The sequence below is a fragment of the Emydura macquarii genome, unplaced genomic scaffold, assembly GCF_026122565.2.
Source record: "Emydura macquarii macquarii isolate MOO-44397 ecotype Brisbane River unplaced genomic scaffold, CSIRO-AGI_Emac_v2 contig_2473, whole genome shotgun sequence".
Lineage (NCBI taxonomy): Eukaryota > Metazoa > Chordata > Testudines > Chelidae > Emydura > Emydura macquarii.
Window position 1 is genome coordinate 649,741 of NW_027132610.1, and position 22,417 is coordinate 672,157.

The 22,417-nt window shown below is 38.3% G+C and overlaps 1 protein-coding gene across 5 annotated transcripts in view; it reads left to right on the forward strand.

The window, feature by feature from the left end:
• Positions 1–22,417, forward strand: part of ELMOD1 (ELMO domain containing 1) — a 64,454-nt gene that overhangs the window by 34,717 nt on the left and 7,320 nt on the right. For 4 of the 5 annotated variants that reach the window (XM_067562800.1, XM_067562799.1, XM_067562797.1 and 1 more), the window contains 9 exons: positions 1,274–1,419; positions 1,527–1,555; positions 3,518–3,615; positions 9,490–9,619; positions 12,712–12,845; positions 14,170–14,238; positions 14,690–14,713; positions 18,571–18,621; positions 20,483–20,616. In XM_067562800.1, coding sequence (XP_067418901.1) covers positions 1,275–1,419; positions 1,527–1,555; positions 3,518–3,615; positions 9,490–9,619; positions 12,712–12,845; positions 14,170–14,238; positions 14,690–14,713; positions 18,571–18,621; positions 20,483–20,616 — 814 coding nt within the window. In that variant the 5' untranslated portion in view covers position 1,274. The remainder of the gene's footprint in view (positions 1–1,273; positions 1,420–1,526; positions 1,556–3,517; positions 3,616–9,489; positions 9,620–12,711; positions 12,846–14,169; positions 14,239–14,689; positions 14,714–18,570; positions 18,622–20,482; positions 20,617–22,417) is intronic. The other variant, XM_067562802.1, reaches the window with a different exon arrangement.

Genomic DNA, 22,417 nt, shown 5'->3' on the forward strand with positions numbered 1-22,417 from the left:
TATCAGGGCTATTTTTGTAATTAGACTGTTACTTCTGAAATTAGGGCCTGATCCTGTGGAGTGCTAAGTGCTTCTTGCACTTCCCTCCACACCTAGTGAAAATAATGGGAGTTAAGAGTTATTTGGCATGGCAAAATCTAATCTTTCATATCCACAGCAGTAAAAGGACTACATGGTTGATTTGCTCAGATAATTTCTTGGGTCTGAAGGTTTTTCTGAACATAATATTCACAGTTCTGTGAAAATTGTTTTAACAGCAGCCATGCTATTGTGGTTTTTACTTACCTTATCCCCTCCTACCTAAACAGAAATTTTTGGAACATTTACTGCCATCACATAGTTCACTCTGTGTGTTATAGCCTTCCCCCCACTGTTGTCTGTCTTGCCTATTTAGACTGTAAGCTCTCTGGGGCAGGGACCTTCTATTACTCTGTGTTTGTACAGTCCCCATCTTTGGTTGGTCCTTCAGCAGTACCATAATAAACACAATAAAATATATTGTTAGAATTTTTATTTTAATAACAAAATATTAACATGAATGTAAAATAGAATCCTCTTCAGAGCTGCAGCTTATCTAAACTTTTCTGACCTTGTAAATATAAACACTGCTGCTCCTCATCTTCAAAGGGCTGTACAAACATTGGCCCTTCTTGGGAATGTTTCCTATTCAGTACAGCCACTTAAACACGTGGTTAAAGGAGGATTCAGTGCTTTCTGTAATTGGGGCCATTCATTCTCATGCACCCCTGGGAAGTAGGTAAGTATTGTCATTGTATTAATCAGTATGGACAGTCCCTTAACTTCTCAGGATGAGAGGTTGAATGACTGGCCAAAGGCCACAGAGAGAATTTGTATCAAAGTGGGATGCAGATTTAAGGAGTTGTGGTTTGCAAGACTTTACAGTACTATATTTATTCTGTGGTCTGTACATCCACTGTTATGCTGGCATAATTCCTCTTGACATTAATAAGATTTACTTGTGCTCACAAACTCGTGTATATATATATATTAAGGGGAAAAAACATAGAACTAAAATTCTTTTGGAGATTCTTTTCTGAACTGATTCATGGTTTGGCTATTGTAACTCGGTAAAATTGAAGGGCTTGACTCTGCAAATCTTACTTGTGTTAAGTAATCTATTGCAGAATAAGACTCTACTTGTTTCTTGTATAAAAGTTTTCTCCTTCGAGATACAATTACATATCTTAATATCTTATCTGGTTGTTTAGACAAGTTCAGTTCAAAATTCTTACTTTAAGGTTTCCTTTGACAGAATGTTTGTCCAGGTGTGCCTGTACTTCTACTGTAAATGTTTGTGGCGCTGTCTTAAATTCGTGGTGAGGAAATTAACGGGACGGTGTGAATTACAAAGGATCTGTTACAGCATCAAGCCTGGGGCCAGCAGAACCATGAAGATAGGTAAGTTTAAAATACTTGTTGTTCTTCACATTACACACACACACTGTGTATGTTACTTAGCTTGAAAGTGAACTGAGATAATTGTTTTTAAATTGTTTTCTTAACAGAGACATCACTGAGAGATTCAAAAAATAAGGTGAGTGAACTTCTCTCTCTCTCTCTCTCTCTCTCTCTCTCTTTTTCTCCTATGCTTTTCTGCTCAGCATTTCACAGCATGCTTTTTTCCAACTTGTAAAAGTGAAATTTAACAATAGATGACAATGTGTTCATTTGTCAAAATTAGCACACTATGGGTTTTGTGAGGTGGGAAAACTAAAGACTGACACACTTTAGCATAAATAGCTACCTCTACTTAGGAGAAGTCTGTGGCTAGAGTAGCAGGTGGTTTTGCAAGATAAGGTTGAATTGTTTGACACAATTATATTGGGAGATTGCTTTTGTGTTCATATGATGCTTAGCACATTGTAGGCAGTACTGGAGACAAATAAAACCTAAGATCATCCTTCTTCCCTTTTATTAAGGTACTAGGCTAAGTCTTAGGAGCTCTTGGTTCAGTTCCTGATGCTGCCAAAGACTTCCTGTGCAATCATGGGCAAATCATTGAATCACTCTGTGCCTCAGTTTCCCTAGCTGTGAAAATGGGGTTATTACTTCACCATTATTAGGGTGATTGGGGGACATGTAGATATACTTGGGCAGGCATTGTGGTGTTAGTCCCTCACTTTCATGAATGTTCATAAAAATATTAAAAACAGCCTCACGCTCTTTTCTCATACTGTAAAATTAGAATTCTGTTGTTCTAAATCGATTGCCTGAGTTAAAGCGAAGAGCATGAGAACATAGTCTGTACTTTTAAACAATACACTTCTGTCTGGGAAGGGAAATGCAGAATCATTGGAAAGCACGCTATTTATATCTGCATTACAAAACAAAATGTCACACAATAAACTAAATGGCATCTACTCTATACATGTTACAGTACAGTTAATGGAATTGGAAAGTATGGAGCTACATTCTAAGAGGTTTAGAAAATATGACCTATGAAGAAAGTTTGAAAGAACTGGGCATGGTCAGTTTAGATAAGAGAAGAATGAGAGAGACATAGTAATAGTCATCAAATATATGAGAGAGTATTATAAAGAGGACAATGATCGATTGTTCTTCAAGTCCACTGAGGATAAGACCAGAAGTAATGGACTTAGGTTAAGTATTAGGAAAAACTCTAGCTATAAGGATAGTTAAGCACAGGAACAGGTTACCTAGGGAGGTTGTAGAATCCCCTACATAGAGGATTTTAAGAACAGGTTGGATACTGTCAGGGGTGGTCAAGGTATTCTTAATCCTGCCTCAGCATGGGGGGGGGGATGCTGGACTGGACGACCTCTTGAGGTTCCTTCCAGACCTACATTTCTATGATTCTGTTTTATATAGTGAATACATGCATATGTGCAAGTGACAGATCAGGTTGCCAGAGCAGATCCTCAAAAGATGCAACCCTATTTTGAAGTTGTCTCTGAGTTCTTGCTAGATTTTGATCACTTGATGGTTCAGCGGTGCTTTCCTATTAATTCACTCTAGAGATTGTGCATCTGTAACCTTTGTGGTGGGATCACTTGTAAGTGCTTGGGGGGGGAACCTTTTTTCTTGCTTTATTGCTATATGCCCCAAGTATGTACCTTACAAAACCCTCTAGATCCCAGCATATGCTGTATACTATGTACTCTGGGTAATTTAATACCAAATGGATTCCAGAAATGCATATATATGTTCTGAGCTGGTGGTCTCAGTCTAGTTCCTATTAGACAAAAGTCCACAGTACAAAGCATCTTCACAGTTGGCAGCCACCATAGCGATGTGCAGGACTGAGTGAGTCTGGGAAAATGACCCGACTCCTCACAATTAGGGAGGATGATCAGGATCAAGGTTAAACTGATTGGAAGGGCTGCCCAAACTGTATTTGTTCTGTATGCAAATAGAAAGTTGAATTTCCATGGCTGTCCATCTAGAAGCTCTCAACGAGCATCACCTTTCACCATGGTGAGTATTCACTAAATATCGTCTTTTATAGTAGTTAATGTATGTTAAAACCTATTTCCAGCTGCTGCAAACTTCAGTGAGTGTTCATCCAGATGCCATTGAAAAAACTATAGATGACATCATGGAACTGAAAAAGATTAATCCAGATGTAAATCCACAGTAAGTTCTGATTTATTTATCAGAAAATTTGGAATTGTTGCTGTCTTCAGTGCCTGTCTCAATGGAGAATCAGGCCTTATGCTTAACTTTATTTGTCAGTGTGAAACTGCTACTGTGCTTCTTGTCAAAATAAGAAGTAATCTTTTATGGTGATTATAATTGGCAGCAGTCCTGTGCCTCTTTACTTGGTGGTTTTCTGAATCTTGCTGTCTTTTATAAACTGATATACAAACGATCTAGGTGTCACTTCCCCCGGAGATGAAATGCAGCTGTGGCTGGTGTTCATGGCAATGAAAATGGTGGGGTTTTTTTAGCAGTGCACAGCAACATTACATAGCAGTTTAGGACAAGGAAGAAAGAAGCATGCCATAACCAACTGAAACAATATTCTGATTTCTACCTAAAATTCTCCTTTTAATTACCCAAGGTGGAATTTTGTCCAGGGCAACGTGATTAACACTTTTTTTTGTTTTGGTTTTTTTATTTAAATGCCACAAGATGTTAACGATCAAAAGTGCTTAGGACTTTGGTTTTATTTCTTATGCAAAAGATGGTATTTCAAAAGGGAGTAGTGATTTTCAGGTTACCTTTATTTTCTGGGTGTCCAGCTTGCGACACTTCAGAGGGGCTTAATTTTGTTGAAAGTGCTGAGTACCTTCTGAAAATTGGATCCCTCTAAGGTTTCTTTTCTTTAATTCACAAATTGCATGTTTCCTGAAAGAGATACTGTAGTTAACCACGGGTGGTGGGCTGGATTCAGGAAGCCTGGACTGAAATAATGTGGTCTGTGTTATGCAAGTCATCTGTATAACATAGCTGTAGCCTGCAGATCATGCACACTGGAGCATCACAATGGTCCTATCTGATTTTTCAGAATCTGTGAAGGTGACTCAAATTGGGCACCCAAAAATCACTAGTCGCTTTTGAAAAATGTTGGCTAACATGTTCCACAGCAAAATGTGCCCTGGTTTCTAGCTGGGACTTGAAGTAGTAAGGACTCAGAGGGAAAAATACCATCATGTTCATTACATTATAGGTTCAAATCCTGTTAGTGATAATGGCAATAATTATGGTAGCACTAAAATATGGCTTCACTAGTTGCAGGGGAAGTGGGAGTTGAGCTCTGGAGCTTAATTTGAAAGAGAAAATAAATTTAAATTGGCTTGGGTATTAACACCGTCCATGTGGACTGAAAACTGGCTAAAAGACCATAAGCAAATGTTAATGATAAATGTCAATGAACCCAGCTGATAGAAGATGCCCAGTAGAAACCTGCTGATTGGTGTTAGGTCCAGTGTTGTTTAACATCTTTATCAATGACTTAGAAGGAGTAGTAAACAGAACACTGATTAAATTCACAGACTGTGTGAAACTGAGAATTGTTGAGGAGAAGGATTAATACAAATAGATATGAGATGAGATTGCATCGTGGGGCAGTGTGGTTTAAATCAGTGGTTCTCAACCTTTTTTCATTTGCAGACCCCTAGAAAACTTTGAATGGAGATGCGGACCCCCTTGGAAATCTGTAGTTGAATTCTGTTCAGTCAGTTTTCAGCCTATCTTTCGTGGACACCTAGGGCTGGGACTCAGGAGTTCTGGTTTATATTCCCAGACATGGCACTGGCCTACTACTTGATCTTGGGCAAATCACGTAGCGTCAATGTGCCTGTCTTTGACCTCCACCTCTTTGATTGTCTTGTCTATTTAGGGACTCTCTCATGATGTGTTTGTACAGTCCTTAGCGCAATGGGGCCCCATTCTCTAGGCACGACAGTAATAATAATAATTGTGATATGATGGCACGTTACAGACGAGGGAGGCTTTAGCCCTTTTCCCACTGAAATTCTTCTCATCCATATTTTAGCTTTCCTCACGCCTTACAGTCTCGGCAGCAACATTCACCTTGGGGAACAGAACCTTCTGGTCCATTCGTTTGACCAAGAACCTGCGGGACATTACAGTCCGGAACCCCCCTTCACTTCTAGGAACATCTGGTGGGGTCTCTTCCCACTCCCAGTGGTCTTAAACCCCAGGGATCTTAGTTAAAACAAAGTTCCCAAAAAAGGAGTGGGAGAAAATCGTATCCAATGAACTGTGATCAGTGTAAAATTCTCTCTCTCCTAATAGTGAGTAACAGGTTACAGGTTTTGCAGTGACAGCACAACGATTTCAGCAGGTATTCACTTTATACCTTAGGGTTCAGTTTTTCGTGTCACATGAAATTAGGACCTTTCCATCGCTTCCTGTCAGCATTTCAGTGTCTTGGTAGCCTACCGCTGAGTAGGTGTTCTACCCTCTGTGTGTACTGTCCGTGCTCCTCAGCCCTGCCAATTATAGCTTTCATGCTGTTTCAAACAGGCAAGTGTGAGCTTGTATTAATATATTATCTATGGAGGCCTGGGTTGTATCTGTGCAGTCACCCCAATGTTTGCACAGATGTCACGTGTTGGTCAGTGCTTTAGTCTGTTCTCAAAACTATTCAGCATGTTCCAGTTTTATTCAATGCTATATGCACCTCTGTTTCCCTGAGTAAATAGGCACTTGTGTGCCTTGGCTCATTCCTATATCCATTTTGAAAGCTCCTTGAAATTGAACAGTTACCTGACTTTTTCTTCCCCTCCCTCCTCCCGTTCCCTGCCTCCCTCCACACACACACTCTCACTCACACTGGTTTTCTTCTCCTCTGCTTGGGGTCTTTACTGATATGTAGATAGCCCTTCATGTCCCAGACTGACTTGTGAATCTCCAACCAAATTAACATTCTCTTTCCCCTGTATCTACGTAGGGTGTCTCTGCAGCCTCTACCATAATTGTTAGGGAACAGGTTAGCCTCTGTGCCAAAGTGTTAAAATCCTCCTCTGTTCAGTAACTCCATCTGGAGCAAAAATGAGGTGTTAATGGATGTTCTCATTTGCCGCTCCGTCTGTCTGTGCCTTGTGAGACCCCATCTCAAGTATTGTGTGGTGGTCAGGACACCTCGGTATCAGAAAGACCTTGATATGTTGGAGGAAATTCAGAGGACCAAAATGGTGAAAGGGTCAGACAAGACTGAGTAAATACTACAAGAAAGAAATAGGTCTGGCTTGACTAGCTGCTGATATGATAGCTGGGCCGTTTCAGGCATTTTACTTTCTCACAGGCTAAGCAGGGTGAGGCCTTTTTGGTAATTTGATGGGATAGCTCCAGGAACTGTTTGATGACAAAGATGCAGCAGGATGTTGTGGGCACTCTGCTCCTGGAGATAGTCTTTCAGAAGAGATGTAAAGTCAAGATCCAGATGAGTAGTGGTCGCTCAAACCGGAGCTTCAGGGCTCAATCCTACAAAGCACTGTGCACTTTGGTCCCCAATCCAGAAAAGCATTTAAGCACATTTTTAACTTAACTCATGGGCTACTCACATGCTTAAGTTTAAATTATGTGCTTAAATTATTTCCTGGACTGGAATATGCTTTCCACCTTGCAGGACTGAGCCCTTAGTGACCATAATTTTTGTAGCCCTTGATTAAGTATCCCTTCTGAAAGAAAGTATCTCCAACAAAGCTTTCTGTTATAAGACCTTGTTTTTAGTTGCTTCTAACTTTGCCAAATTTTCACCATTTGGGCTGAAAATTTACATGCCAGGAGTCTACCTTAGGTAGAATTTTGATGGAGAAATTTCTGCAAAAATAGTTCAGCCATTTCTGAGTGAGATTAGCAAAAAACTATATTGTTCTGCCCATGTTAAAAAATAATCTAAAAGCTGTTTTGCTGAGAAAATGTACTGCCCCCATGCTCTGGAGCAAGGACTTGTCCTAGCATTGGAGATATGTCTTTTACCATCTCTGCAAAAGTTCACTCAAATTTGGCCAAATTTATACGCCTCTGAAAATCTGTTTGCACATTCGCTCAGTAGAGACTTGTTAGAATTTGCCGGCAAAGCTTTCCAAAGATTCCATCTCTGCTTCGCATGCTGCAGAGGTGAGCAGGACATTCCCTGCAATTGCTGTTCCTACGGGCTATCACTGATGCCAAGAAAAGGAACTAAGAGCAGAAAGATTCCCAGTCCTTTTCTCTCAGGGCTCCCCTGCTGTCACCCTAGCAGCAAGGATGAGAGAGAGGAAAGAGCCAGATTGGAATGCAAAGGTGTAAGGAGCCAGGCCTGGGGGATCAGGGTATAGGTACGTGATGGGGAGGACTGGGACAAGAGGCAGAGCAGATGGAGGGAAGGCTGGGACTCCTGTCGTCTTTTGATGGACTGACAATTTTTAAATCCGGATTGGTTTTTTTTTAAAGTATGCTGTAGTTCAAACACAAATTATTTTGGGGACATTCTGTGGCCTATGTTATACCAGAGTTCTGACTAGATAATCCCAATGGTCCCTTCTGACCTTGGAATTTAGCTATAGATAGATAGATTTAATGTGTGCATACTGTAGGCAGATTTAGATGAAGAAAGAGTGTGTACATAAGATTGTATAAACATTAATCTTTTTAAAAAAAATGTAATTCTAATTTGAATAATTACTTTTTTGTCGATCTAAATTAGCCCTGCAGTTTCAGCTGCCAATGGTATTCTTAGTTCCTTGCTCTAAACTGCTGTGTTCCTTGTTGTAGTTAAGCCCAGTTGTGGCAGCATTTTAGCAATGAGGTGAAAGTCGTCCTATATAGTTTAGTAGAGCATGTTAGCCTCCTTTGGAATGAAAGGTACTATAAAAATGTAAGATGTAAGAAGTGAAGCCTGTAAACACCAGAAGATAATTGTTGTTTAAAAGTAGACCAAAGGGGTCTAACTAGGAGTCAGTATGAAACTGAGGCAAGAAAAATATCCTAATGGTGATATCTGTTACAGTCTGTGGAATAGTCTTCAAGAAGTGGAGTCTTTTTGCTCTAGTCATTTAATACTACAGTAGATTAATCAAAGTACTTTAATATACTGAATGGGACAGTCTTGCATTTTCAGAGAGATGTACAAGATAACCCACTAGATCTTTATCATCTCTGGTATCTGATTTAGTGGCATGCAAACGGCATTGAAATTAAGCTAATTGTGCTTTCCTTACTCATGTTAGGGATTATATTAAAAAAACATTTCCATAAAATCTCAAATTAAATACCTGCCTAAATATTCATAGCCTGTTTGCCTATGAGATGCAAAAGGTATTGGCATTCAGTAACATTCAGTATATAATTGCATTTAATAATATGCTGTAGACTGTCAAACCTAACACTTGAATAAATTGCCTTAATTTAAAGCATTGGAAGCCTAGTGATTTTTAAGTGGTGCATAAATCTCTAAATGTTTTGACTTACAATATGGTATGAAAACAGAACCATTACAGCAGTTGTCAGCATGTAAGGCAAAAATTACAACCTAAGGGCAGATCCCATAAAGGCTGTATAAGACACATTAGTTCAGGTTTGTTGCTGAATTGTGTGGGTTTTTGTGGCATGGAAACAAAACATATAGTTTTAGTGATTAATTCAATGTGAATTTTTTAGTTCACCCCTGATCCCAGGGCTTTTTTTATCCTTTTTAGAAGGTTTGCATGAAGGGAAAGATTTGATGCTGCGTGGATGTCTGCTGAAAGCACAGCTGCTCTGTGCTGTCAGAATGGGATGTTAACAAATGTGAGAGATTTCACTGCAGTTCTAGGAGGAAACAAATTAACTTACAAAGGAAGTCTAAATACTAAAGAGAGCTAGTAAATGGCAAAATTGTGCAGTGTACAAGATCTCTTTAAATGTAATTTTCTGTTGAGAAAAATTGACCCCATGAAAATCTTCCACCATAATTAAACTTACTAAAGATTTTGATTCATTGAGGATATTCATATAAATTAAGTGGCTGTGTGCAGTATTTTTCCCTACCTCACTGTTTGACTTCTTTTTGCTTAGGTTAGGAGTATCTCTTCAGGCCTGTCTCCTACAGATTGTAGGGTACAGAAATCTGATTGCAGAGGTTGAAAAGCTGCGCAGAGAGCCATATGATTCAGAGAATCCCCAACACGAAGAGATGCTTCTAAAGGTGAGTGCTGGAATCACTTTAACATAGAACACTTGATTCCTGGTGTCTCTAAATGCCCTATTTGTAAAAGCATCATACACAGTTTCCACAGATACTTCTTATCTTCCTCTATACCGAGCCTCTCCTAAAACAGCATCTTACAACAGTATTCATCAACACAGGTTGTAGGTTATTAGGCATGCAGCTATACTGCACTTATTTATGAACACTGTTATGGATTTACAGGGTCTATGCTATGCCCCAGCCTCTAAACAGTCCAGACCTTCAGGGGCTCACCCTTTTCCACAAGGGCAGGCCAAATGGCCTCAACGCCTCTGAGACTGGCCTTCAGGCTCCTGCAATACCTGCTTCTTAGCATGAGCTCAGAACAGTGAATCCAACTGAGGTAGACTCCTGTTCAGAGACTTTCCACTCCCTTTGGGGCTCTGCACATCAGTAAGTAGAACCAGAAACAGCAGAAGCCTTTTCCAAAACAGGGTAGGTTTTAATAATTAACTAGGGTGTGCGCGTATGTGCGTGCTTGTGCGTGTATAATATAAAAAACTCATATATAATAATATACAATTAAAGTATATTGCAGTCAGTCAGCTCTGGTTTCCAAGATAGGTAGGGCAAAAACTGACTAGTGAGTTTTCAGTGCAACTCTTCACCCTTGTTGTAGGTGCAATGGAACTGATAGGAATCAGATCAGAATCACTGTGCAGTTCTTTGGGAAAAGAACGGTGCACAAATAGAAGCAGGCAGTCGAGTTATTCACTGAGGAACAGGGCTCAAAAACAGAAGCTGGGGGATGGGATAGGGCTTCAGAGACACCTTTCTTGTAGCAATTAGAGCCGAGGAAGGGGTAGAGTAATGGGGAAAATAGCCAGTGCCTACTGGCTCAGCCCAATGTTTTATGTAGTCCAGTATCCTGTCTCCAATAATGACCAGGATCAGATGCTTCAGAGAAGGTACAAGAAACTGCAATAAGTGGCTAGGGGATAACCTGCCCCCAAGGAAAAATTTCCTCCTCTCACACCTACCCTACCCACCAATCTCCTGAAATAGAAAGCTTGTTTCATCATGAATAAACTTGAACTGTCTTTGAAAAATAAATGTGATTATTTTTTAATTGGTATGTCTGCATAGCACCAACATCATTTGTAACTTTGCAGAATGATAGGCACTGGTGAAAATTTTGCCCACAATGACACCCCTAGGCATCCTATTTCAGAAGAGACTCTGGGCACTTGGGAGTCTAAATTCTCATTGAAATCCATGGGATTGAGGTGCCTAGGTACCTATTGGGATTTTCAAAAGCACTTATATGCATCTTTATGTTCCTAAATAATTTTAAAAAAACCTGGCCTCCCCCAAATGCCTGAATCTCTTTTTAAAATGGGATTTGGGCTCCTAAATTACATAGGTGCTTTTGAAAAAAAAAATTATCCTAAATTAGGATTAAAGACAGATGGAAACTGATTTCTAATCAGAAAAATATTATGCTTATTTTATTTTAAACAGTAAAATTCTTCCTGTTCTTTAAAATAAGGACATTGATGTCTATTCTCCAATATTTGCCTCCCAGGCAGTTTATCAATCATCCATTTACAGCATGCTTTTGACATGAGAATTATTGATTACTGAATAGTGGTCTGTCTGGGACTTTGATTTGTTTTCAATTCAGATCAGGGAAAATTAGGTTGCTTCCTCCTCATTGTTTCTAGACATTCTGATTAAGTAGTCTCTCTAGTGGGAAATTCTCCAAGTTTTTAATGGTTATTTATTCGTTTACCAGGAGGACATTTTGTGAAATTAAGGTACAGATTTATCCAGTCTGATTGAACTAGTGAAGAGTAATATTGATGCATTGAGTACTGTTGCTGGCTGTATAAGCAAGAATTAGGAAAAGTGTTTTAAACATCCCATGCTATCACATACCATGATAAAACAGGAAATGTTAATAAAGATAAAGCTTAATTTTTAAAAAGTTGAATAATGGTTTTATAGAGTTTTAAAAATTAAAATGCATTTTGAATTCTAGAAAGTGAGGGTTCTATAATATTATCAATTATGAGTCCTGGAATGCCCCTCCCCCAGTATTTAATGACTTTTTGCACTTCAGGAAGACTTTAATCTATATGTGCTCATTGAGATATTGGTCAAGAGTATACCAGTGAGCTGATGATATGGGGATGATCGATTTTGGATTAACAACTCATTTTCTTATTCACATCAGAATGAGCAAATGTATTGCTTTATGCTATGGTACAGAGATATGTACATTGTATGGATCTTATTTTGAATAAGTCTGCCAATTTAAGCATTTAATTGGGTGCCCATCACTGTGGTATCGAGGCATAGTATTCACTGTGGATGTACTTTCATAAACAACTTAAAAATGGTGACTGTAAAAAGATATGTAGGAGCAAAGGCTTCTAAAATGCCTATGAAAATGACCCGTATCTCTGACTATCTGTACCCACAATTAGATACTGGGGACCAGTGAAACTAGGTTGATGTACACTGGCTGGTTAAATCACTGTAACTTTTCCTTTTGTTGTTTTTATGTGAGCTCAATTAAGGTCTTGTCCCTGAATTAAGTATGAAGGTGGACTGTACCATTCTTGTTTAGGTTTTTCTTTTTTATGTTTGTTTTTCAGTGCAGTGTTGGCCCAGTCAGCACTCTCAATTTCTGATAATTCTAGAGTACTGCAAAAGATGTATAAGAAAAGATTGCTGCAGAGCCTTAGGGAACTGAGAGGGCTGATTGCCTGCTGGTATGTCAGTTATTTTCAACAAAATGCCAACGTATTTCTGACTCCGCTTATGGAGGCAGTTTCTATTTTGATGCATAAAGTATAAAGAAATGAGTCCTTGTGAAGGGTTGTACAACTCTTGTACAAAGTCAGAGAAGGTTTTCTATTTGTCTGGGTAGTATTGGAATTGTCTGCTGTATTAAAGCAAACTTTTTACGGGCTGGTACATGGCTATAGGCTCTGGTTGCTGAATGCTATGCATAGTGATGCACTTAGGTTGCATGGAGAATTTCATAAAAATGAAGACCTACTATATACATGAAAACTTCATCTTAACTTATCTAATATTCCCAGTTATGGAAATGTTTGAAGCCTGATTCCCCATTGGAAGCTCGGATTTCGAAGCAGTGGTGTGAAATTGGTTTCCAAGGTGACGATCCGAAAACAGATTTTAGAGGGATGGGCCTCCTGGGATTATATAACTTGTTGTAAGTAGATATACAGATTCTCTAGTTTGAAGATGTAATACTGCTTCCACTAATATAATACAAATGTTGAATGTTGTTAACAGTTTATACAAAAAATTCCTGAAACACTAAAGACACTCATCTCGGGAAAACCTGTGCCAAAAAACTAACTTAATTTTCTCTTGATATGGAATTGTTTCTTTAATAAAAAAATGTTTTGATTTTTTAATCCATGAATCCTGAAACTTAAACAATGCCCATAATTCACTGCGGTAATTCTTTTTCTTCTGTTGTGTTTGGATCCATTTGTGAAACATTAATTAAAAATGAGAACAGAAACATTTCCATTGGGCATATAGCATTTATTTTGCTTTATTGTATTTTTTGTGTGTAAAGATATAAAACTTGTCTGTCTGCCTATTCGTATTTGCTCCTTTTGGGAGTTTTGTTCTGACTTACTGGTTGGAACTGATAAAATGCAGTCACTGTTGGTTGTTGTCTGTAGTTAGACCACATTCATCCTTATAATTAGGTACTGAAAGCAATACAGCTGTGATTGCTTTGATGAATTTTAAATAACCATTTATTTTTCATTATTTGTTAACATAATATCTAACAGGTTGATTTTTTGATGTCTCTGTCAATATTAATAAAATAAAAATCCTGTGCTTCTCCAGTCCCTCGATCTAAAGATATCAAAGCATTTTACAATTATTTAATAAACTAAGCCTCACAACATCCCTGTGACATCAGGGAAATGATTACTTAATGGTACAGATAGGGAGTCGAGAGGTTCAGTGACTTCTCCAAAGTCAGTCTGTGGCAGAGCTTATCTTAGAATTCAGGCTCCTGGTTCCAAATTCTGAGCTTTAATCAGAAAAGAAATCCTCCTCCTTCTATTTTGCATTGTGATATGGTGATAGCCACCATCTTGGCTGACAGTCTGGGGGCTGAACAGGGGTTCTCCAGACCTAAAAGCAGAAGCTGCTATATTTGAGTTCAAGCGCCACATCTCTTTGTAGGTGGGGTTGTAATGGACTCCTGTTTTGTGTGCATCAGAGGTGGGACATGTCACACACACGCCTTAATGTGTTAGTGTCATACTATTTTATTATATATATATATATATATATATATATATATATAGATATCTGGATACTTTATATATACACTAATAGTTTTAAAATCAATATATTAAAGCATTTTAAATATTGTACATATGCAGAACTGCCCTGGGTAGTATTTGAAAGGATTGGGACTATTGTATGAATATAGCTTGCAGTACTAAGAATTTCCTGACTGCGTTCACAAATTGCATAAAATATTTAAATGTGTGTATCTACAGATATTTTGCCGAACGGGATGCTGCAGTAGCTCAGCAAGTTCTCTCTGATTCCCTTCAGCCGAAATACAGGTAATGCTTGGGGCTAAAAATAAATTGGTTTCAACTACATTTTTGTTAGACATGTGTGCTTCGGTATTGCCACATGCTGTCCATGGGGTTGTCTATGCAGAGAGTTAATGCACAGCAAGCCGGGGTGTCAGTCTACAAAGCCTTAGCCTGCCGTGCACTAACTGGCCGTATGGACCCTGCTGCCATGCACTAAAAGTTCCCAAGAATGCTCTGACCTACCGCTGTTTGAAACGCCAACTGTCCTTTTAGACAAGTCCTATAGCTAAATTAAAATAGCTATCTACTGTAGATTAATCAGTCTGAGGGGTCAAACTCCTGTGCTTCATGTACTGAATCAGACATAGTTTGTTTAGCGCTAAATATTTTCATTTTATTCCATATTCTTTTTATTTTAAACTACTTATATTTGTATGTACTTTTCTTTAATTCTCTCTTGTCTTTCACAATGAAGGGAAGTCACTAAAGAGGAGCTAAGGTATTTTTTTTTCCTTTCCTTTCAGTTTTGTAAGACTTTACATGTAAATAAAGATCAAGCTTTATTCAGACTAAACCCAACACATATCAAAGCATTTTCCAAGGGTGTATTAGATGTATTCCCTTCTCTAGCTCAGTGCTACAATGGTCACCAACTCTGGCTGGCTGCACAAGGATCTGATGCGATTAAACATGCTGATGCATATAAGATCAAATGTCAGCCTTACATCCTCATATTTATAGATGATTCTGTGTCTCATAGCTACAATTGGTCAAATTATTTGTTGCAAATAAAGTGTGACAAATTCAGTTCTTTATTTACAATTCTCAAGTCATGAACGCTGATCCTGACTTCTTTGACCTTGACTCACTAGTCATAAATATTTGGCAAATAACTGTTCCCAGCTTACAAGTTCATGTCAACTATCTGCTATTCCTTAGTTCTGATCTCCTGGGAACATTGCCATACCAGATCAGACCAGAGCCAGATACCTTAGAAGAAGGTGCAAGAAGCTCATGTAATGAATAATAATGGAAAAACCTGCTCATAGACAGTTTCTTCCCACTCCCCTCAGCCCCTGGGCAGTTAGTTGCCCCAAAGAACAAGACTGTTTATCCCTAATATTCTCATTATCCACATAACAAATCCTGCTAAGCTCTTGGCTTTTGTAATACCTTGTGGCAATGAGTTCTATGTGCATTATATAAAAAAAGCACTTCATGTAATCAGGTTTAAATCTGCTTGTTTCACTGGATATCTCCTTGTTCTTGTCGTAAGAGAGGATGAAAGTAGGAGTGACCAATTAACTTCTCTATGCCATTTCTGAACTTATAGACATCTATCACATGTCCCCTTCACTTAATCTCCTCACTAAATACTTGTGTAGTACAATGCAAGCACAAAGTATTATTAAGGCCTGTCAGAACCAGCAGTGGGAATAGGAATAGAATTTCAGGCCACCTGGCTCCTAGGCTACTAGCCTTTATATCTTCTTTATTTCAATGTAAGCAATGGGGGAAACGTCCAAACAAAAGCTAGAGGCACCCAGACAATTAACAATATGACAACCTAATAATAACGGCACAGAAGTTTTAAACAAAATCATAAATGGATAACAAATAATCTGTCTGCCAGCAGCATTAACCCGTCATAAGTGGTAACAAATTATCTCAGCTAGTCATTAAATCAGACCAATAGGAAAGCTCTTTTCCAACCCCCCTACTTTTGGCAGCCCCACTTCTTCTTAGTGCTCTTCATAATAAACAAGGGTGGATTTTATCGAACATGTCTTTTTGAGTGATGTAGTGCAAATTTTTGGTTCTCAGAAAAATTGTAATAAGCGATCATAGATAAAATCAGCTACAAGTGTTATAAGGCACAGACAATAATTTCCCCACCTTTGGACCCAGTGTAGTGTCTGTCCCATAGCACAACTGTGTAGGGCAGGAAGTGAAGACAGCAGAGAGGTAGCTAAAATGTAATTGCTTAAATCAAAACTTGGTTAGGATATTCATTTTATATTTCATCTGAACAATGGTTCCTGTCTCAGCACATGGGAATGGTTTTGATTCATTGTGTGTGTTGCTATTGAATTGCCAAAAGCACTTGCTCCAGCACTTTCCTTAGAAGTCTTCATCTAAAGACTAACCAGGCCAGACCCACCTTAGTTTGTGAAAGCTTAGTTTTATTTGTTAGGTTTTTTTTTTTTTCTTGATAGAAATTTATAATTTATAGATACTAGTTCCCAATTTGCAATAGCATAAGAAACAATTATTATACCCAAGCCAAATAATATTTTACACTTAATGTGAGTTTTCTCTTAGAAATATTTCTGTTGCATGGTAATTTTGGAAATATTTAATGTTAGATAAAATTGAGTCAAAATTAGCATACTGTATTGTTGATTAAGCCATTTATATCTTAGCAAAATCTGAAAAGAGCAGTTTCCTACAGAAAGGAGCTTTGTATCTTTCCATTATTATTGTACACAGCTTTTTAATCTCTTTATTAAGTTTAGTTTGTTTTATTATTAAGAGTTTACTTCATTTCCCCTGGTCTTGCCTACTCTTTTTATATTGCTCACCCTGTGAATGGGGGACAGTTTTGTTTTGTTTTTTTACCATTAGCATCTTCATTAAGGGAAACTTGTATTTGTCAATATACAGGGTGTGTCATGTTCATTTTAAAAACATAGTTTTATCCTTCAGTGTGAAGAAAACAAAGATCTTAATTAAAAGCTGCAAATGTTCACTAGGTTTACATGGCAAATTGAATTTGGATTATGAGCCTATCTACACTAGGGAATTTTTGCACCAATGTAGCTACACAATCTGTGTGTGTGTGTGTGTGTGTGTGTGTGTGTGTGTGTGTGTGTTTGTGAAAGAGGGAATGTGAATTCCATTAGTATTCTTCATTTACATGTTGTTCAGAAACCTTTTGGAATGTTGTACGTGAGTGTGCATGCTCTATCCTCTGAAGAGCTTTCACAAGAGGATAAAATGCTTCTAGTGATGCTCTTTGTGTTTTCCAGTGTGGTTTTTAGTGGCTGTGTTGGTGTTTGTGTGATGATGACGAATGTTGTTTCTATTTCTGTTGAAATGTATTCCTGGTCCACCTTCTCATTTAGTAATTCATTATCTTCATTTGAGAGCATCACTGAACCTAGGCGATCTTCCACTGTGATGATATATGACACAAAATATGGACGCTTTTTAATGTGGTGCCTCCTTCACTGGGCAGTAATAAACCTGCTTCAGGCATTCACCAAACTGTATGGGCTGAAAACAGAGTTTTGGAGATTGTGAAGATAAGTGGATCAGCATTCAGATGAATGTGTGCATGAATCCCTATTCTGCTTATTTGTAATGTCTTTTGGAAGACTAACTGTGGATATTCCTAATCGTGCAAAAATTATTCGAAATGATATGTACATGGAAGTATGTGTTATATAATATAGTCCGAGTTCTCACAATTCAGCTGTAATCTAAACATGGCACATGGCTGTCCCACTTGCACTCAAGTATATTTCCCTATACAGTGGATCTAAACTCTGAAATTTCTTTTTAGTGCTTATTCAGGAAAAAAATCTCGTTAATGTCATTGGAATGTGGTATATACAGTTCAGCTGCGGCCAATTAAATCTCAGTTAATTCACACTTGCAAGCTATGCCCAATCTTTTTACTAGAAATCATTATCAAACCCTATTATCTTACATCCGGAAAGATAAAGTAATCACTTTAATTTTCTGTTTTGAGTGGCGCATAAGCATCTAAAAACTGCTCTAGACTTTCTTGTAATTAATCAGCAATAAATACTGATACTTTATAATGTTGCTTAAATTGTAATTGCTAATTCACTCAGATTAATAAAAAGCGTATTCTGTAAGATAACATTTCCCCTATCCATTCACTATTGGAGTATTATTTTTTATGTTTGTTTCAAGTGATTCATGTCATGTGTATCTTGGAGAATACCAAAGGCTAAAGTCATCCTTGATCAGCATTAAAAGAAATGTAGCGTTTTCAACACTTGTTCAAGCTTAACTGAGGTGGACCATCTTTTTGGAGCAGATATAGAATAAATTGGTTTTGACTGGGAGAATAGCATTGCCACAGCCTCTTTTCAGATTGCACTGATGAGAACAGTTTATGGAGGTGCCATAAGGCAAGGAAGCTAATCTCACTTCAAACCTTTTATACCACTTTGATCAAACTATGGCAAAATCATGGAAGCAGAGTCAAATACTTCTAGACAGATCAACTGAGCTTAAAATACCCAGCCTGTGCTAGATAACATTACAGTGTAAGACCAATTGAAAAGCAGTGTATGGCAACATCTGAATTCATTTTTTTTCCAGCCAATTCAGCAAAGCTGAATGGGAGAAGAAAAAGTTTGATAAGGCAATTGGGTAAGTATAAGATTTTATTTTTAAAGTTGACATAAGCACAACTATGCTGATTGGCATTGTATAGCTAAAAATCTGTTCTGTTTGTTAAAAAAAGTTTTCAATTGTTTGAAATTTCAGTATAAACACGCATAAAACTGTAAATGATGTTATCTTAGCCATACGTTGATTATAGCTAATGTACTGTTTTTCTGATAGTAACAGGAAGGACCTCTTAAAATAAGTATCCACTTGAAACAGTGTGTAACTGCACATATCTTATCAAGGGTTGAATAGACATCATGAGGTGAGATCTCACTTCTGACTGTGGCATAGACGAGTTCTGATTTACAAACAGGCCACTTGCCAGCAACTGTAATAATGGGATGAGTGGTGATGTGGAATTTCTTAGCCATGATTTTGGCATGACTGCATTACTCAAGATTCCCAGGGCTAGATCTTTCCTAACGTGTGTCTGAGAATAGAATTTGGCCTGAGCAATAAAAGAGTAACATTTCAAACATCAATGGTAGAATATCTCTCAGAACAGTAGGGTCCTTTCAGTCTGAGTGTGATCACCCTTGGTTTTAGCACTGGCAACTTTTAGGTTCTCTTATTCCTTCTCTGTAACCTCAAGGCTTTTGAGACTAAGTGAATTTTCAGGTACACCAATTTTACCTTCCTCCAGCAAAAAGACATGATCCTACAGCAATGACTTATTATCTTAAACTAGGTTTTCAGTGTTTCAGGACAATAACAGATGCTAACTATCCACTCAAGTTCCTAGAAAGGTCTGGTGAGCCTGTTGTATAGGGATAGTTTAAAAAAAAAAAGCAACTACTTTTCTTAAGTTTCCTATCAGACCTTGTAACAAAAGCATATTTGCCTCTCTTCTTAGTGTCAGCATGGGATGTGACCCCTTCCTTGGGGAAAGTGTCTGCTAGCAGACTTTCTCCAGTCTTCCCCACGCAAAAAAAAAAAAAATAGATGAGGCCAATTCCTTTGTTTAATGAGTCACAAATCAAGGAATAAAGTCCTTTTTCTAACACAAGGACCATACTGACAGCTTATTAAAATGCACCTTCCTTGATCATTCACTTCCTTGACTGTATCGAATGTTGCCCCATTATGCAGATAATTCATTTCTGTTTCAAACAGATCTTTGATCTAGAGTTGAGGTAACTGAATTGTTATACTAGAGATTTATTTACATGTTGTCTGGGCTTTTCCCAACAGCTAAGTAAACTTATGGGCATTCAAAGCATATTTTATCCACTCATTTCCAGTAGCTGCTGGGACAAACAGAGAACTTGTGCATATTTTTCAACTGGCTCTTTTTATATGGTTTAAGAGACTGTATAATACCCTCCCAGGCAGAGTTTTGTTAAATCTAACAGTGGTCCAAGTCTGGCATTCTTAGCTATGGGTAACTATGTATGTACAATACAGGTGGTAATTTAAAGTGTAGCAGGGCGGTAATAATAATAAATTACTTGTCATAATGAAAACTGAGTCAGATGTAGCATTCCCTTTGTACTATGAGTTCTGGAACACTGAGACTTTAATAAGCAGTCCTTATTCTTCTTCTACAGAAATATTTCCATGGTGCTTCAATGAAAATGGCTAGCATGTTGATATGTTGTTTTCAGTGTGGTACAGGCAGATATTATAGGTTTAACACTGCCACTAAAAGTACAAAATAGAGGATTAATATTTTCTTTTGTTCTCATTTACTTTTTTGTCAGGTAAGAGAGAAAATTAACCCAATATCAAGCATTATTCTTAAAAACAAAATCTGTGGTGCACTTATTTTCCCCAGCCTTTTAGTTTCACTTGGGAAAGCACCAGCATTTCCCATAAATCCTACTCTTTACTTTTCTTCCAGCTACTCTTTTGCTATTGTTGGCATTAACATAACTGACCTGGCATACAATTTGCTTGTGAGTGGTGCTCTGAAGACCCATTTCTACAATGTTGCTCCAGAGGCTCCGACGTTATCCCATTTCCAACAGACATTCTGTAAGTTTTCATTTTGTTTGTATTACCAGTAACACTTTCCCATCTATCTTAAAATCACTTCGGTCTGGTGAATTGCATGGAACAATGCACAAGTGGCAGCATCCTAACCTAATTATTTTATCTTTGTGACATTTGGACTCTGGAGCATTCTGCTTCTTTCTGGTAACTGTGTTATTGTGCAAAACGGACAGGTGAACCAGTTTAGGAAAAAAAGGGGGGGGGGGAACCTGACAGAGCCAAACCAAAGGAACCCTCCCATTTATCCAAGCCAGACCTCCCTCTCTCAAAATATCATATCACCTCTGCAGTGCCTACCTGTAAAACATCTATGATAGAGATAAACTGCAGAGCAGTGACTCAGCACTGTAAACATGAATGCTGAACTGATGCATTGACAGCTGGACCTTTTTCAGAAGTATAGGGTCCAGAGGTGAATGTTCTCAGCTCTTATTTCACACACATGGTATAAGAGACCCTGTTCTCTTCGGACAGCCCTCTGCTACCTCAGTAAAACTGGTGAATTAGGATCTGAATTTTAGCTTTACAGAAAAAATCAAAATTGAACTTAGAAAAATGGGCTTGTCAGGATGAGAAATCCTATAAATGGTTTGGAGGGCCTGGCGACAGGGTAGGGGGAAAAGGAGGTATGGAAGTAACTAGAGAAGGGTTTGATTGAACTATAAAAGAGTAAATAGTGTTAACTAGTAGACTGCATATAGTGGCAGATGAAGGGTAGGGTAATGAGGGGGTAGTGAATTAATGGATAAAGATGAGTGGGGAAACGGGTTAGAATGACAAGGAGATGAAAATAAAATGGAAAATATATAAGCAAGCATTTGGTAATGAGGAAGTTGGAGGTATTACATTTTTCAAATAAGATCATTAAAGACAAAAGGAATGGAAATAGTATCAAACCTGTGTTCCTTGTTTCCCCTTAGTGATGGTGTTCGGTTACATTACAATAAAACCTTTGTGGCTGAGACCTGTCTTATTTTATGTCTGTAATGTGCTTCTGGCTGGTAGATATAGTAAATAATAAATCCCGAAGTGCTTAAAATATTCACTAAAGCTCTTCAAAACTGTGTTACTGTATAAGACGACTCATTACCCAGGTCCCTGTGGGCAAGCTCCATATACTGGCAGGGCTCAGCTCTTGTGGTTTTATGATGGATTCTGGACTGTCACAGTTGACTGGAGGTAGCTGGCAGAAATTCAGGGGAGCTACCGTTCTTACTGTGTGGCATGTGACAGATAAAAATATTTCACTACAATCTCTACAGACTGGAGCTGAATGTGTGTGTTTACAGTAAATTTACTATCCATTGTTTTCCAAACAAAGAGGAACAGATATTTCAACATTTCTGGCCTGTGTGTCTGTTTTGTGAGTGGATCTTCTAGATAAGCTTATGTGGTTTTCACATTGTCTGTTATCTCCAGTGGTGCTACGTCCTCAAAGTCTCGTGAAATCCACCCAGATTTTTGAAGTAATTTTTATACTTTAGAAAGGTCTTTTGGGAGGTGACTGCTTGTTTTTTGTACTCCAGGGTTCAGCTCCAGCCACCAGGTGTCACTATTCTGCTTGTTGATCCCGCAGATGTTTCTTTCTCATCCTTACAATTCCATCTTATTTCACTGCCTGCTCTGTGTGCCTACAAAACCAGGGGTGCTTGCTGATCAGGCATGGAGACAGATTGGGAGCAGGCCCAACAGGGCCAAGAAATTGCATTTGCCACCCTTTCTCCTGGCTTAATGCTGCAGGCGGATACAAACCACAGGACTAAGAATTCCAGGGTGGGGTAGA